This window comes from Prorops nasuta, unplaced genomic scaffold, assembly GCF_024137725.1.
Source record: "Prorops nasuta isolate Cenicafe-Biocafe unplaced genomic scaffold, Cenicafe_Pnas_1.2 PNAS00004, whole genome shotgun sequence".
Classification (NCBI taxonomy): Eukaryota; Metazoa; Arthropoda; class Insecta; order Hymenoptera; family Bethylidae; genus Prorops; species Prorops nasuta.
Window position 1 is genome coordinate 9,422,167 of NW_027116801.1, and position 17,476 is coordinate 9,439,642.

The 17,476-nt window shown below is 33.4% G+C and overlaps 4 protein-coding genes across 7 annotated transcripts in view; 2 read left to right on the forward strand and 2 right to left on the reverse strand.

The window, feature by feature from the left end:
• Positions 1–66: 66 nt before the first annotated feature.
• LOC136772767 (tektin-3-like) lies at positions 67–3,068 on the reverse strand. The gene is made up of 11 exons (XM_066725894.1): positions 3,015–3,068; positions 2,774–2,923; positions 2,389–2,681; positions 2,046–2,278; positions 1,557–1,666; positions 1,342–1,486; positions 1,240–1,295; positions 946–1,053; positions 603–869; positions 362–516; positions 67–292 (listed from the first exon to the last, which is right to left on the reverse strand). Exons 1-11 carry the CDS (start codon positions 3,066–3,068, stop codon positions 76–78), a joined length of 1,788 nt encoding a protein of 595 aa, XP_066581991.1. The 3' UTR covers positions 67–75.
• Positions 3,069–3,418: 350 nt separating this feature from the next.
• Positions 3,419–5,240, forward strand: LOC136772391 (V-type proton ATPase subunit S1-like). Its single transcript, XM_066725338.1, has 3 exons — positions 3,419–3,792; positions 3,955–4,308; positions 4,383–5,240. The coding sequence occupies exons 1-3, from the start codon at positions 3,526–3,528 to the stop codon at positions 4,902–4,904; spliced, it is 1,143 nt and encodes a 380-aa protein (XP_066581435.1). The 5' UTR covers positions 3,419–3,525; the 3' UTR covers positions 4,905–5,240.
• A 169-nt stretch (positions 5,241–5,409) lies between these two features.
• Positions 5,410–8,267, reverse strand: LOC136772384 (heparanase-like). The gene is made up of 6 exons (XM_066725331.1): positions 7,707–8,267; positions 7,284–7,591; positions 6,936–7,173; positions 6,230–6,589; positions 5,724–6,162; positions 5,410–5,654 (listed from the first exon to the last, which is right to left on the reverse strand). The coding sequence occupies exons 1-6, from the start codon at positions 7,729–7,731 to the stop codon at positions 5,495–5,497; spliced, it is 1,530 nt and encodes a 509-aa protein (XP_066581428.1). The 5' UTR covers positions 7,732–8,267; the 3' UTR covers positions 5,410–5,494.
• Positions 8,268–9,455: 1,188 nt separating this feature from the next.
• LOC136772392 (galactosylgalactosylxylosylprotein 3-beta-glucuronosyltransferase P-like) overlaps positions 9,456–17,476 on the forward strand; it is a 35,679-nt gene continuing 27,658 nt past the window's right edge. For 3 of the 4 annotated variants that reach the window (XR_010822448.1, XM_066725340.1, XM_066725344.1), the window contains exon 1: positions 9,456–9,585. The gene's annotated coding sequence lies outside the window, so the exon portion shown is untranslated. The remainder of the gene's footprint in view (positions 9,586–17,476) is intronic. The other variant, XM_066725343.1, reaches the window with a different exon arrangement.

A 17,476-nucleotide genomic window follows, 5' to 3' on the forward strand; every position in this document is an offset into this window, starting at 1 on the left:
TTCAAGGACTAAGAACTTAAATGTATATTTTTTGAAGACAAACATAATTCAGTATTAGATTAGTAAACAGAAAAGTCAGGATTTAAGAACTATGTGTGATGAAATAGGATAACTCCTTCTCAAGCCTAAACATTTTTCTCGATCAATAAAGATTGTATCAACTTTAGATTTGAGATCGACTTCCAAATTGGCTCTTGTGTGTAGGATGTGTTGTTTCTCTGCTTCAAATTTTATCATTTTTTCATTTAAATCATCCAGTACTTTTTGTATTGACTCAACCTCGTCTACGATTCTATAAAAACCAAATATTCAACGATTTACTTATGAATAAAAAAGGCAAATAAAAATAATATAAACATACTTTAATTGAGCTGGGTCATTGCACGATTCAGATGCAGGACGATTAATCCTTGCTTCCATTCGAGTTTGAGCAACTTGCAGATATTTTGTTTTATCTGTAATCGACTTCCTTACTATTTCAAGATTCTTTTCAACATTAAAAATTTCTCGTTGAGTCTGTAAAATGACGAAACGAAAAATGACATATTATTAACTTGACTGTTATTTTAATGCAAAATTTTACGAGTTAATATTAGTTTTACTTTCTGCAAATGAATCTGCAGGCTTTCTTTGCCTTCTATCATTTCTGATATTTTTTTAATTAAAGCATTATTGGTAGTCATCCAAGCGTCCCATATATCATTCCCAATTGTGTTCATAAATGTTTCTGCACTTTTGCGGAATTTCTCTGATTTTTCTCTTTCCTCCTTTGACTTGTTCACCATAGCATTTGCAGCCGCTGTCCACGTTGCGATATCATTTGCACTGAGTTGATAAAAAAACAAGTTTTTCTCGTCAAAACCATCACTCTAGTTAAACCATTAAAATTCTTCAATTTGCAATTTTAAATAAGCCTGTGTTTAAACAAAATTAAAACTGTTTAACATAATCGATTAGTCTTATCAATCTTGCACCGATCAAAAATAATAGTTTAATTATGTATTGTAAAAAAACTCTAGTATTATACAAGATATATCCAAAATCGTTGTCAAGCTAGAAACCCTAGATAGAAGAGCCAATGCTGAGAAGAAAACTATACAATTTTTTAATATTGTTAATATTTACCGAATTATATTAAAATAGGCTCAGACAAGGGTGTGCATAATAATTTTTATAGACTCGTGGTTTAAACTTATTTTTTGTAGCTCGGAAATTATCGACAATTTAAAAAAATTGTACAAGACTTCTCTCTTCGGAATCTGCTCTTTCATCTAGTGTTTCCGGCTTCACTACGACTTTTAAAATATCCTGTATAATACGATAAGTTCCTTACAAACCTACGGTCATAATCTTTTAAACCAGCAAAAGTCATTAGACCATGGCTAAAATTATTCAACTGATGGCACATCGTGTCAATATCAAGAGTTATTTCTTTCTTCCGTTCATCCAGCTCAAGCTCATTCTGTACAGCTCTATTATTTGCCAGCTAAATATCATTTGGCACATTCAACAATCAGCATAAAGCAAGGATTTACAGAATACAATCTGAGTCTTACTTGATTATTAATTTTATCCATCATACATTTTATTTTTTTTTCACAGCGTCTGATCGTTTGGACTTCTCGAAGAAGCGCTTTTTCCGGATCATCATGGACCAAGTCGATACCTTATTGGAAAATTGAAAGCTTCAAAAGATTTATGAAAGAATTTTTTCTATCAAAGACGTACTTGCTGAATAAAATAATAAAAGTATCAGGCTGGTCAGAAAATTCGTGTCATGTGTGAATATGCATATGAGCTATTCGACAGACTTGATAAAAGTACAATACTGTGATAATACTTGCACAAAAAAATCGTATATGCAAAAATTGCCCTTTTTTAAATTATTTGTAATTCTGATGCATCAAAGTGTGCTTCGAGATTTCGAAGCTGTATTTTGTAGTTGTCCTTGTTATATACACAATTCGAACTAGAAATTATTTATTTCCTCAAAGCCTTTCTCTATCATGCAGATACAAACTTTCTGTCCTAGCACAGTAAGATACCTTGCCTGAATTCCCGATGGGAAATACATTCCTGTGCTATATGGAGTGGTCCCTCCAAATTATGCAAGGCCAGTAAAAATCCTCGTTTGCAACTCTCCATATAATTAATTTCTTTGATCATCTTTTCCAATTCGGATGATACCTTGTTTTTCCAATCCGTAAAATCTTTTATTCTTTCGTTAATTCTTCGGCCAGTTTCTATCTGTCCTTCTTCAGCTATTTTATCTCCTTCTCTGTACAAATTTAAAAACATTTTTTCAAAGTACATTAAAAATGTATACTTCCCAGAAGATTCTACGGATTTTCTTTGAATTATCTAGAGAATTGATAAGAGACGAATCACCGTAATAGAGCTGCTGTATTTGCTCGTAATGACTCTGAGTAATTTCTGTTGGAATCCGCTTCATTGTAAAGGAGAATTTGATTTTGTTTCCAATCCTCATTCGTGTATCTCATAGAAAGAGCTGCGCGAGCCGCGTGCGATGGATTTCTTTCAAAACCAGTTACCAAATTTGGGAATCTTAGTGGCTCTGTTATCATCCCATTGGGCACGAAACAAGCGTCCGCTACCTGATTTGTTACAGGTATTGATGGCCTGGAAAGACTGTACTGTAACTCGAAGAATTCCGATAAATACTTGTGACGAGATTCAAATTTTATTTTATTCTCCACGAATGTTGAATATAGATAGAAGATGGTTGTTTAAAAATGTCATACAAGGGCTTTGCCTCGATTGCTTCATTGCTATGAATTGGACGCCATGGAGAAGATTTTCTTGTTTTTACAAAATGCGGGTCTTTTTTAATAACAGCAGCATTTTCGCGTTTTTCTGCACTGCATCGAGCAGCAAATATATTATTCCACGTCTGATTTTGCTTCTACGTAAATAATTACGAATTATAGAAGGTACAATGGAATACTTACATATGAATTTTATGTTACTTAATAATAATAAGGAAATAAATTTACCGAAAATAATGGATTGCAAGATTGTCTGGTTTGTTGTACAATTGTGTCGCACATGATTGTATCTTTTTTTTTTTTGCAAAAGAAACTGTTAATGAAATCTTTCTAAAATAACTAAGAAATTAAATAGAACTAAAAACAAAAATTATAATAATAAATTGAAGTTGATTCTTATCGAAATTTCATAGGTTATCAATGTTATAAAAGATTATAAACAATAATTCATTACATATCAATAATATGTAGAATAACTATTGCATGATTAAATTACAAAAAAAAGTAATGTCGCACCGCAGAAGTAATCATGAATGAAGAATGGGTGCGGCTTCTACGTGAATTTGAAAAGCGGAAGTGGATAGGAGTCACGTGGTTGATGTCATATGATCGCAGGTTGGTCAGGCGCTCAAGCAAAAGCAAGCTGCAAGTGCCGTCTGCTCTGCTTGATATCACCTCTTATCCTCTGTACATTGGATTTCATTTTAATTGGCCAAATTTATTTAATTAAGAATACACAATGGCGAAATTATGCCTAACTTATTTTCATACACTCGGATTAATCATTTCACAGTTCTTAGCGTTTTCTTACGCCGGTGATGCTGTACCAGTATTATTATGGGGTGGATCGTCTGTTCCTGGTTCAAATGCTGCAAATCCACTCGTAAAAACCTCCAGAGTAGATTTTGAGCGAATTTTATCAACCAAATTGGGTAAAACCCAATCGCCTCTTCTAGTCTTTGTCAAGGACAGCTTCTGCGTTGAGGATATTACCCAGCACAAAGAGGTTAGTCTCAATGTACACTTCTTCAAAGAGATGCTGAATTTGACAGTTACCATGTAAAATCTTATTAAAGCATAATTAAAAATGAAATTACTATGTACAACATTTCCTAAATTTAATTTTTACAACTAATGCAAAATACTTCATTCTTTTTTTAAATTTTAGAGTCTGCAGCAAGCAACCAATGGTGAATTGCTGACTTATCTTACTGCAGTAGAAACTCCATTAAATGCATTCGAGGACTTACCCTTATACAATCAAACTAGCAAAGAGGAAATTGATTCCATATCTGAAGGGCATTTAGTTTTCATGCCAGTTATAGATCTGGATGCCATTTCTGAAATGTACAAGGAAATTAAGGAATCAACGTCTAATGTTGTTGCTGCTGTCACAGGAAAATATTGCAGTTACAGTCGTTCTGAACGTATAAAAAGAGCAGTGGGGGATAACAATCAAACTGCATTTATTATACACAATGATAAAGTTCTCTTCTATTGTAGCCAGCCCCCATCTTTCAGGGTAAAATAAAAAATTATTCATTTGAATTATTGCTGCTATTTTTCTCTTTTAATATAAATTATATTTTTTTCTAGCCATCAGAGAACGAATCTTGGATACAACTTGACAAACTAACAAGCTCCGATTCTCAAGATACAAATAAACAGATTATTTTACGTACACAGTTCTCTACTCAACTGTCATCTCTCCCTAAATTAGTTCTCGAATTTAATTTTACGTTTCATGGGGGCTATTATTCACTTAAGAATGTCAAATATAGGCCAAATGCTACAGCTGCTATTCCTTTAGTGACTAAAACTGATATATCATTTCCATCCAGTTTCTCATATCATTGCTCACCAAATATTACTTTCTCTGTTAATTCTACTGCTTTAATATTATCTAACTTCCAAGTCCAAATATATGCAAATTCTTCATTTGGTGATGTTTATGACTGTGTTGGCTTTACATCAATTCCAATTTGGATGGGCATTTTTGTCACTGCCATATTGGCTTTAATAATGATATGGGCTTTAACCATGATTATAGACATTCGCACAATGGACAGATTTGATGATCCTAAAGGAAAAACTATTACCATCACAGGGGTCGAGTGAAAACAGTTCAAAATTATGTAAAGTATAAATTGTATTATAAAATTGGTAAATACAAAATAATGTTAATCTAAGAAATGATAGCAGATAGGTATAATTTAAAAATTTTACTGAGTCGGTAAATACTGATTCATATTATGCGAAATAGTGAAGAAATATGTCGTAAAGAGATTATATAGTTGTTGCCGCCATTTTAAGCAGATCATTGTTTTTTTTATCCGAGTATACACTTTTATTTGTAATTATTGTATAATTTTGAGTAAAAGAGTGATTATACTTGAATGAATGTAAGTGGTACAGAAAAACATACCATCAATAATAAAAAGTTTCTAGGAGTAATTTCAGAGTAATTTGATTCAATTGTTATTATTACTTAATAAATGTAATAGTTTGTTTAAATAGTACTTAATTATCTATTAGTTTTCGATTGGTCTGTAATTTTAAAGCTCATATTTAATAATTGTACATATCTAAATTGTAATTTCATATAGACTTTAAAAACAGTATCTAAATATATAAAATTACAAGTTTATTATAAATTTATCACATTGCATAATTGTGTTCTACAAGTTCACTTAAAATTTGCTTTCAAATTAAGCACATGCAGGTATATCCACATTTACCAGCACAATAAAAGATATTGAATATGCCGGTATGTGAATAGGTAGATCAGGATCTATTATAAGTGGATCAAGTGGAGGAAGTTCCCCATTAGCTCCTAATCTCAGAACTTCTCCATTTAGTTGAATATTTCTGTAACAAACATGAAGAATTAAACACAGAATTACATTTTATGATTGATTAATGTTAATAACCGGTTACCTTGATTGCAAATTCTCTGCTGTTAAATAAAACATAAGCATTTTTATTTTCTTATCTTTTATTGGTGTTATTCCCGAGATTGATACATGAGTATCCTTGTCGGCAATATTCATGCCAAAAATTGTAACAGAAAATGGTAATTCCTTGTTCCTTTGCTTAGAGGTACAATGAGCATAAAATCTCAGATAATCATTTGGAGATGAAAATATCAGAACTTTCTCAGAAACCAAGAGTTTGTATAAAACACTAATCCACCAGCTTGGATTAGGTTCAAGATCTGGACCTATTAAAGCATAATTTCCACCAAACAGGGTTTGCCTTGTCACTACATCAATACCTGCTTGGGCACTATATCCCAATTTATCCAACCATAAAAATCCATCCACAAATCTGTCAGACAAATTAGGTGCCCCACCTCCATATGCCGAACTAGTCTCTGCTGTAAATATTTCTACATATAATATGTATAGTTACACCTTTAAAATCTTAAAAATAATTTAACATACAGATCCAAGATGAGATTCTTTTTCCTGTGTTTTGAATAACATCTATGACTGATTTAATTTGTATTGATAAATACTGAAATGTTTTTGGATTAACAAAATCGTTCACTGTTGCTTCTCTACCATTTAAATAATATTGATGCCATGTTACAAAATCTATACTGTCCTTGTCATTCTCCAGGAAAGTCTGAAGGTATAGTTCTGCTATATGATCTTCATCTCCTATATGGTTTACTTCCGGACCAACAAGAAGACTAGCATCATAGCCACTTTTATTTAATATTAATCGTAATTCATTATAATCTTTAGCTAGCTGTTCTGGTGAAATACTTATATTGAAGACATGGTAGAAAGAATTGGGTTCTGAAAATTTAAATACAAATTTTCTATAAAAATTATCTATACAACATATTAGTTTTAGAAACTATTATAGCTGCTACTATTCAATCCTCTTAGGATAGAATTGATTGAAATCAATCAGCAGTTAGGCTGGTTAATTCAAATAAGATATTCATGAAAGTTATAGCTAAATTTTATGAAATGTGCAAAGTAGATTTCAATGGGATGTTATACTACATCATTAAAAAGTTAATTCTCTAAAAGGTGTTAAGCACCCTTTATCTCCTATGATTTTTGGTAGTAAGATTTAATTAGAAACTATTAAATTAATAGCGATTGTAAAAATAATAAAATAAAGTGATTTAATTACCATTTCCTAATTGCCAATCAATATCCATACTATGGCTCCTTGCAAAATTAATAATATTTAGAGCATTACTAACATTCCATGAACCATCTGGATTTCTTAATAGTACATTTAAATCAAAAATCATTTGCAGCTCTGCTTTTACAGCAAATTCATAAAAATTCAGAAAGTCTTCTTCAGTAATGGTAAAATTTGAAATATCATTTGCATCCATAAGGATTTTCCTTGACAAGTTATTTGTCTGTAAAAATCAAATATGTATTTTACTTCATAAATTAAAGGAAAGATTTCATATATAATATTTTAACGTTATTTTATCATTATTAGAATTATCTTAAAAAAAAAACATACCTCGTTAAAAGTTAAGCAATCTGCAGAAGTCCCACCAATTCTGACAAATGCAGGACTCAAGTATTTTGATAATTTAATAAATAAGTCATTTTTAATGGGAACATCTTTCATGTTTCTTGCTAAAGATAAATCAAGACCAACAGATAGGAATTTCATATTAGTTCTATGAAGAATTGATTGATATGTGTCTAAATGAAATGACTGAATACTACATTGCGTATATGCTATATTTTTATAGAGACTCCATCCTGCCCACAGCAGAATAATATTATTAATAATAAAAAGTAGGAAAAAATACACCTTATTACCTGCAATAAAAATAAGTAATACATACAATTATAGATTTTGAATACTTTCACATGTACAAGAAAGTCTAAATGATTAAGTTTAAATAAAATGTATTGTAAAAAATAGGTTACATACGCATCACAAATTGCTCGAAACTCATGGTTAAATTTTATTTTGCTCTTAGTTCTTTTTCAAATGGTCAGTATAATTGATGTTTATATATGCCTCTTGTAATGACCATTTGACAGACAATAAAGAACTAAGGAAAGGAAGTAGCGTTTTTTCATCTCCATACAACTATTATGAATGAATGAATATGCAACCAGTGCGTTTAAACTTTAGTCACTCCGCTGGACCGGAGTGATGGAATTGGGAATGATGGAGTCTGATCTGAAGTAATCTGAACAGTAATTTCTGAACTCTAGTATTTATGTCTCTTTCTCTTTGTCTGGACATTCTGGAGTTTGGCTGGACCAGTCTGACTGGATTGGCAGGATTGGCTGAGTAGTGGGTACTCCCGATCACTCCCGATATTTCGAGTCCCAACGGGTAACGATCCCGAGTCCCGAGTCCCGAATGGTCCCTAATTCTGCCGGCACTCTGGCTGGACTGGACTGGACTAGTGATGTAAATTCATGGGTATTTGACCCCGTATTCTATGAATTAACGAAACTTGTCAATATCAGTAAGGATCGAAAACGATACATTTATCATTACTAATCATTAGATGGACAGATATTTGTCGTTAACTGCGATCTAGACCTTACGCAATTATTTTTATAATGGTAGGAAGGAAGGAAACGTCGGTAGAAGTTCCCCTGTCCCTTTTCAATAATTTGATTACCAATCACCAGTCAAGAATTTTTACCGACAGCTGATTTGATAAAGAGAACAGTTTACTGTTGATCAAATATAGTAAGGTTTTCTGTAATTTTTTAAATTAATTTAATATATTAATTTTGCAATGAAAGAATTATTGAAATGATAAATAAATTAACAATATAGTAAAGAAGCTTTTTTATTGTATTACAAATAATGAAGCTAATATTATATTCCAAGGTTTTTCGAGATACTCGTTCTTATAAATACGGTATCAAATATCTGCCGGAAGTTTCAACTATCTTTTAATAACAATCGTATAGTCGCAAGATAAAATTAAAATATTAGAAAGCACACGCGCAACTTTAAATCAACTTGTGATTCATAAAAGCAGAGAAATAATATATGAATAAACGCTGAGTTATCTATTTGTGAAATAAAGAGATTAAATTATATAAAAAACAGTCTACAACTGAAGGAAAGAAAGACAAGTGTGGGGATGAATGAAAAACAGCTCAAATAAATCGGGAGAAGTTAGAAAGGTATAGGGATTCAGAAGAAGCTTTGGGAATAGTACGATTTTGGGATTGTCATGAAGAATAAGCCCTGTCACGAGGGGTGAGCTTAAATCTCACGAGGACCCCAAGTATTTCTTTCGAACAGCGTGAAATCCTTAAAACTCACACTTACCTCAAATATATTACCACCTGTTTAAAAATAATCTTGCTATATTTTCTTCCAGGTTTCGAATTCTGTTGTCATTCCTGTAACTATTCATAAAAAAGTTGGTATCTAGAATAAATACTACACTTTCGAAAAATGATTCATTTTCATAATAAGAAATGTAACAGGTTTTGTTGAAGGAAAATAATTAAAAAGTGGAATTTTTTGTTTAATTTGTTGAGGCAAGCAATATTGCTGTTGTGAAGATTTTGGTATCTGGGGAGAATCTTGCACACTGGGGCGAGTAGATTCGTGTAATTATAGGAAAGTGGTGGTGGTAGGGTTGCAAGGAACATGCGCGAGATTCCGGTGCTGCAGCGAGCAATGAATAGGCCATCAGCCGTTCTGTTATAGCGATCTTTGACAGTTGTTCCCGTACCGTTGTTCGTACCTCGTTCCGTGACTCTGATCCAGGTAGCTTGCAAGTGGCAGCTTGTCAGCAAGCAAGCAACGCAATCCAGCCATTATTATGGTTAGTACTGCAATCTCCTTAATTAACTCGCTTCTCCAAAATCACCCCGATCATATTTGAATGCTCAGACTCATTAAGATTCAATTCGAACTAACGTCAATGTACTTGTTAAAAATCATTAAAAATTTGTAGCTAATGTATACGCAAAGAAGTGCCACTGAGAAAAAAGAGAGAATTAAGTTTTTTGAATGTATATTAAAACTAGCATAGACTGATGTGACTTCCTAGGGGTCGGTGGAGATTTTTCGAGAGAAATTTTCATGTATTTAACTTTTGTACCGTTTTATTAAAAATGATAGAAGGGGGGATTTCGGAGTTGTGCGTACCGGTGAACTTAACCTCAACGCTTCAGTCAGATTGATACCGCAACTAAGTATACAGGAGTGACTCGATCGAAATGACAACAGTATCCACATTGAGCTTAACCTCGGTCTATCTTTGCCCGTAAACAGTAATAACGGTTATGTTTTATAAGCAGGCGCAGCTGCTCCACGATGATTCGTGTGTTAAGGAAATATTGGCTATTATAGTATTTGTTATTGGCTGCTTTAAAAATTCTTCGACAACGTGGCGCCACCTGCATCTCACCCCTGATACCAAAAACAAGGGTGCCTACCAGCCGGAAGGTCAATAAAACTTGCAAATTATCATAAATTGTTTCTCAAATTACTCAAGAAAACTTGTGCCCTTCTTTAAATTAAGCTTCAAATTTCATTTCCGCTCTGGCTATTATAAAAATAAAGCTATAAAAAAAATCGCCTGGTATTCTTCACATAAATAAGAAGTTTGCGTTGGAAAACTTTGCGGAGAACTTTAAGTTCGACAGGTGAGAAATATGGGCGTCAGGAGAGGGTGAGAATAATTCAGTTTTGCATATATATATATATATATATATATATATATCAGCGACCTTTCAATTCGGCTGTTCCGTTGTTGACGCGTGTCTATACCCTTTTCCTCCAAAATTAATCAAATTCCATCAAATTTTAATCACACATACACTATCAAAGTTGCAGTCTAATTTTGGCATCCATAAAGCATATGTTTAGAAAACTAATATGTGAACTAGTTTTTTTGTTTCTGATTTTATAATCTTAAGATAATTTGCAATGGATTTTATAATTTATCAGGATTAATTATTCATGGTGGCAAAACAGTAAAAATTTAGCAAGGATTAATTGAAATGATACGCTATTAAAATGTTAGCGTGTTTTAAAGTATATGGTAGAAATAAAGAATGGTGCATCAGATAAAAATATTGGATGAACGATAGTAATGTTTATTGCAGTTTCAATATAAAATGCATAAGCAAACGCGTGATATACGTAATTATATAGCTATAGCTGTTGCGCAATACGAAAGCATAATAACTCACGAGCTTGTAGAAAATTCAGCACATCGTCACGTTAAAAGTTTCATTTACCTAAGTTATGTAACATAATCGATGGAAAAGCTTTTACTGGATCCTAGTTATAGAAAATTGTATCATACCATTTGACAGTAAAAGCTTTCAACTATCCTACTGTTTTAGATAACATCTAAAATATTGCTAACAAATTTTACGTGGGTATTTAAAAGGAGATTCGTTAAATTTAATGGATGCTTTAATAATTATTAAGATAACCTATGTGGTATTTTTCATTCAATTTTCTTTAAGTAATTGAATATTCGAGGTAAAAAGGCGTGTTATTAAAATGAAATTACCTTTTTCCATTTCTACCCAGACGACTATTACATTCACGGAATTATTATTTCAGAATTCAGAAAATATTTTCGTCTGATTAATGGGGTTGGAACGAATGTTTAATTGATGCTGGTAATGGGACTTTTCATAATTTATGCAATTTTGCAAGTGTCGTTTATGAACCAGGAGCAAAATGGAACAAGCTTTTTCAATTTAAGGCGACATAAGTTCAACAAGACTCTGATTAATAAATTGACTTTGGTGAAAAGGACTAAAAAGAAAGAAATTCATTGTACTCGTTGGATTTGAGTCACGAAGGGCTTCTTATCCGATCGATAAGTACATTTCGTTTCTTATTCGTTTAAATGTTGCAAGCTTCTATTCGTAAATTTAGCTAAACTCGAAAGAAACTCTTATTTCTCTAATTTTAATTAATCATTGTAACAGGAAAATTAATCAAAGTTTTATCCATAATATTAATCGTCATAATTTTAGTATAATAAGCGTGTGGCACATGCTGCTAATGAAATTAAAATTACTCTGGGTCGTTTTCAAATAATTACATAATAAATTGCAAATAATTCTTTCGAATATGTACAAAGAGGTAATTAAAAGCCAGGGGACATAATTCTTCACGATTATAAGTGTTTGCGCACATGCAATCTGCTTCCTACCCCCATCACGACTCAAGTATTTTCATCCAGCTTTCCCCAAAACGAAATGCACGTGCAGCAGCTCTTTGAATTCTTCGTCGAATGTTGAGCTTGCGTCATAACCGCTGCGGAAACCTTGGAACAAACGGAGAGGGTTTTGCAGTTTGCATTTCTGCAGTAATAAAGATTAACCTCTTGCTGGAAGAATGCTCTCGAATTTTTCTACAGGCATATCAACATAACTTGCCATTACCCTAGCTGACTGAGAATTTTATTAACGTTGTACGAAACATTTGACTTGTATATAATTACGAGTGAAATTATTTGTGTGAATTAGAAGTAGGAGAGGTGGGGGGAGGTGATTAAAATAGAATCAAGAAAAACGGGAAGAGTTTAATTAGTTGGAAAAAGTTAAATATGAAAAGTTTCATGCACGTTGGAGTCTTTCGAGGGCGAATAAATCATTGCCATGATTCGCGCAATCTATATACCTATGCGCGGTGCATAGAGCTCCCGTTGTCGTCCAACAAGATTAATCCATGCATCAGTTACGTTATATCATTTATTTGTCCGTGACGTTGATACTGTCAAGCTTCTCTTTTGACTGCTCCACTCTCTGCAGTATTTGCACTCGCTCAGATATTTCACACGAGTTCTCGCTGAAATAACTCACTCTAATCTTTTTACTCGCGAAATATTCGCTTTTATGGTATTCGTAATCTCGGCCTCGTAGCGTCAACAAATAAAAATAAATAATTCGTGCGTGCTATATATCCAAATGCGAGGATTCTCAAAATACAATTTACGATTTTAATCCGATCGGCCTGGAAAATTGATTATCTCGTCGTTTAATTCTCTCGCTTATTCAGCCCTTTCGTTCGTCACATTTGCAAATTACTGGAGCACTACATAGTTGTAAATTTCCAGAATTTACACAAACACGCACACGCGTGAATTATTTCCTTTTGTGGTCCTGCTCCATTCGTGCGTTGTACGAACAAATAACATTATTTATGCATGATCGCTATAGCGTAACAATATTTTTCCCACCGCGAATTGCCTTTTGTCATTTCGCTACAAACGTGTCAAATCTTTCGGCCATGAAAAGAGAGAATTTCTCGTTTTGTGTATAATTATATTTTTAAAAATTTAGTGTCGTTGTTAATTATTGTTAATAAAGGGGCCACCGGATCAATTATATTCTTAGAAAATCAAGCTTATACTCGCACATGTACAGTATTATCTTCAACGAGACTTAATTGTGCTATTACTGAATGTGAGAATTAATAATTAGCTCCCACCACACAAGTCCACGATTGTACAGTCTTTCTGAAAATATTTAATAAACTCCTCAATGCTATTCCCAATGTCTTGTGAGAACCTTTCCATAATTTTCTGTCAAAGTTACGTTACGTCACTGCAATTTTTAATCTAATCGCACAACTCCAGCTGCAACTTGCATGTGCCAATCGAAATGTGCAATTTACATCTGAAACGTAAGCTGTAAATGGGGCTGATTGCAAGCAATTCTTTGTAAAAGTTTGCGGTGTTTCATGGTGAGATTCGAAACAATTTTGATTGAAGAGGCAGGGGTTGTTCAACTTAGAATAGGTAAATGACCCAGTGCATTCGATCGAAGTCGCATGATTGCACTTGTATCAGTAAACTTTCAAACGAGTCGTATTTGCATTAACAAGGTCCATGCTTCGAACTCTGAACTTCCCCAATCAGAACGTGACCCTCGCAAAAAGCTGCCCCGAATCTCAGGAAAATAAATTCACCTCCATTATTTACCTAAAATAGCCTCTTTATACGAATCCCCCACCCTACCCCTCCTCCGCGTTTCCAATTGTCCCAACTGAGAACAAATTATACACCATTCGATTGCACAGGGTTGAGGATTTAAACGATTAATTAAATGTGCAATAAAAAAGGGAAGGTTTAATGTTTTTTGATAAGATTTAGCTACAGCTATAAAATGATAAGAGCGAACTCTCCGGAGGAGTCTCGTGGGGGAGATTTTCAACAATGCGAGAAGTGTACGAGTTCTTTTCGTACAGTATAGTGAGTGGTGGTTAGTTTTCCCAGTTACGCTCGAAAGAGTAATCTGGCACGTTAATCAGAGACACGAAAGAGTTCTGTTCAGCTGGCTGCGGAATTGCAGGCCACTTTGGTGCTATGTGCTCTACGCGGCACTTATTCTTAGACAAGTTAAACAAAGATACGAACTAAGTGCGGGTCAGTGATCCAAGTTTTGCACGGTGATGTGTCCGCTTTAGCGACTAACTTATGTTTAGACCGCTGCTGGGTCCATTCGCAGTGGCTCAGCGTCTAATTTCATACTGGAACACCGCTCAATCAAGAAAACAAACTAGAAAGCCCCTTGAATCACCAACGACGACTCATATAGAACTGTCCGCTTGTTAACGATGAAAAGTGGACACGATATGTCCTAAGAAATAAATTGTAAAAGAATTTACAAAATATTGTTCGATATAAATATTATTTAAATAAATGTTGTTTTAAAACAATATCGAGGTGAGTATAGATTACAGTTTGATTGAATTTGTTTTCTAAATATAGGTGATGAGGGATAATTAGCGAAAAGGGTATATAATAGGAACCAAGCGCAGAAAATGTTTTGCTGGCTGAACACATAGGAGTGGCAGAGGAGAGCCTCCGGTGTGCCAATTCTTCTTCTCTTTTCCTTTCCCTAACCATTTCCTTTTTTCGTTCTTCGATTCACCAACTCTCACTTCATTCCGGCTTCTCTTTAATCTCCTCCATCTCTGACCATTTCTTTCCAAATCCAAAGCCTCGCTCTAACCATTCACTCATCTCCTCGCTCGGAAATTAATATCTAATTACGAAATGAGCTGCGTTGAAATATTTCTCTCTGAGAGAACTGTAATCAGGAGAAATGCACTTGTTCGTGCTACTGTGAGAGAATATACGATCGCGTCGAAGCTTTTAATCATAATTATGCTTTACATTCATTGCAATTAATATTTTTCTAATTTTCACAAAATTGGATATTATAAAACAAGCAACGTGCCATAAAGTGTAAAGCGGAATTAGCGGTAATGAAATTGACCAATGAAGCATAATACTCGATTATTCGCGTAATTCTAATTAGCAGAAGTAGTCTCGTTAGCTCGCACGCAATGTTTAAAGCGACAGGGTGCTAAATTTTGCCCTTGTCAATATTATTTATGGCATCGTATAAACTAGAATTCGCTAGGAATAATTCTTGTATGTACATATACGTATACATTAATCATGCACTGCGGTCTTCCGGTACTCAAGCTTTGCTCATTCTACAAATATGGCAAACCAGCTGTATGTACTACTTGTGTATGCATTGTTCTCTCTCTCTCTCTCTCTCTCTCTCTCTCTCTCTCTCATTTGACTCGAACAGTTTCAACCACCTACATCTTCCTTCCTACATTCTAATGGTACAAGCATAAAATCGAAAATAGAGACAAGATATAAAAATTCGATTCAAGTAAAAATTTATAGTTGTTTTAACGAAAGGGAGAGATAACGAGGATCGTTATTTAAGGAAGGAAAATCCTACAGAATTAGAGCTACAAGAATGGTATCGACGAAATTTCAGCGAAGCAATCCCAATGAGGAAATACAAGGTTCGTTTCTGGGATTTCAGAGGTTCTGCTTGCAATCTGTCGTTCAATCTCCGGCAATTTCTCCAAGTCGGACTTGCCAGGGGGCCTGATACGTTGGCCCTGTGTAGCCTGTTGGAACTTCACTTGTTAACCACTTTTGGAAGTTCCGAATTAAAGAGCAACAGCAGCCAATACGTTGATACGAGGGTAGTAAGACACTGATTAGAAAAGAAAAGAAAATCTCATTAAATTCTTCTCTTTCGACTTTACTTAAACCCATCTATTTTTTACTGCAAAGCAGAAAAAACAGTTATTTTCTTCACCTCAAAAATCCTATGATAAAATACAAGATTTTCAATGAATAATTATCGTGGAACAATAAATTTCTTTTTCCTTGAAAGATTTGCTCAGTTAACTTCTTAACGTTTAGTGAAATTCTTAAATGAACTTTGTATTCCTAAGTAAAAAATCAGTATTCGAGGGGAAAAGGGACTTTTTAGAGAGTTTTCTCTCATCCTTTTACTTCGAGAAAGCTGGTTCTCGGCAGAGGCTTAAAAAAGTTTCGAAGGAGGCTGCATGGATAATGGACCAGTTAATTTTTCTTTTTTAGTAATTTCTTTTGGCACCAGACCCATTGAAGATTGAACAACTTTCCGCCATCTTTAAAATGAGATTCAGCTGTAAGATCAACTCTTTCGCTAGAGCAGTATTATTTCTAATTGAAATTTCACTTACTGCCAAAGAATAAAGATTTGAAGATAAAAAGTTGCAGAGGATAGCAAAAAATAAGGGATCGTGACTTTTTCATTTAAGTTTTCTTATATACACTTGATACTTATTCAGAGCGATGAGCTCGGCTTGTCTTTTTATTAGAATAAAGTTGAGTAAAAAATGGCATGTTTAAATTTTGAATTAATTATTTGTGAAAAGAAGGAGATCAATGTTGCTTTGCTTTTAATTTTAAAAACATTTATTATGCCTAATATTTTCAACACAGCTCTGTTATTTTAAATATTATTAAAATAAACAAAATATTATGTTACAAGGGAATGAGTTTTGATTTTCCTAAGGCAGAACCTGGTAGCTTAAACGTTTGCCCATTATGAGGAAGCCCGTAATATTCGACCTTTATTTATACCCCGAAAATGCCACCACGTTCACTCTCTACGCGTAACGTTACAAAATGAGATATATTTGAATCTTAACGAGGCAAATGAAACAGCTTTGAAAATGCAACAATCTCTTATACCGAAGTGTTTCTTTCTGGTCCCAAACAGCGATAAACATAAGAAGACGATAAAAATCTGAATCCCCGAAAGCAACAAAGAACTTTTGATTAAACGTTTTATTTTAAGCGCACATATCTTCTTGTATAGTATCCCCAATAATTTCATGGTATTTCTATCTAGAGAACGACGAGACTGAAATGTAGAGATAATCAAATTGTCAGTTTAATAATGAAATTTTCCTCTGAAAATACAGATTATATATACATATAAACTTAAATTTGCTATATTCGTACATGCTATTCATTTAATCATCGAACAAACACAGTACTATCATTTCATTTAGTTTATTTATATATCGAACTTCTCAATGTAGGATTGGTTGAAATATTTACTTTCATTAAAAAGACAATTGATATTTTAAGACCAACTTTGTTTTCAGAAATAAAATTTCCAATGCTACAAAATCTTGATATTGAATTCTGCACGAATTGATATATCGTTAGAGAGTGCATTGTCGAGTATAGAATTTTTATAAAAAAGAATAGTAGCCAGACTACTGACTTCACAAATATGATTTCTAAAAATGGAAATGTAGAAATAAATATGTAAACACGAGAAAACTTCTAGCTGCTAGAGTATACATAGTGAAAAATTTAAGTTTTGCAATTTTTAGTTTTATTCGGTATTTCACTTAAGCGAGAA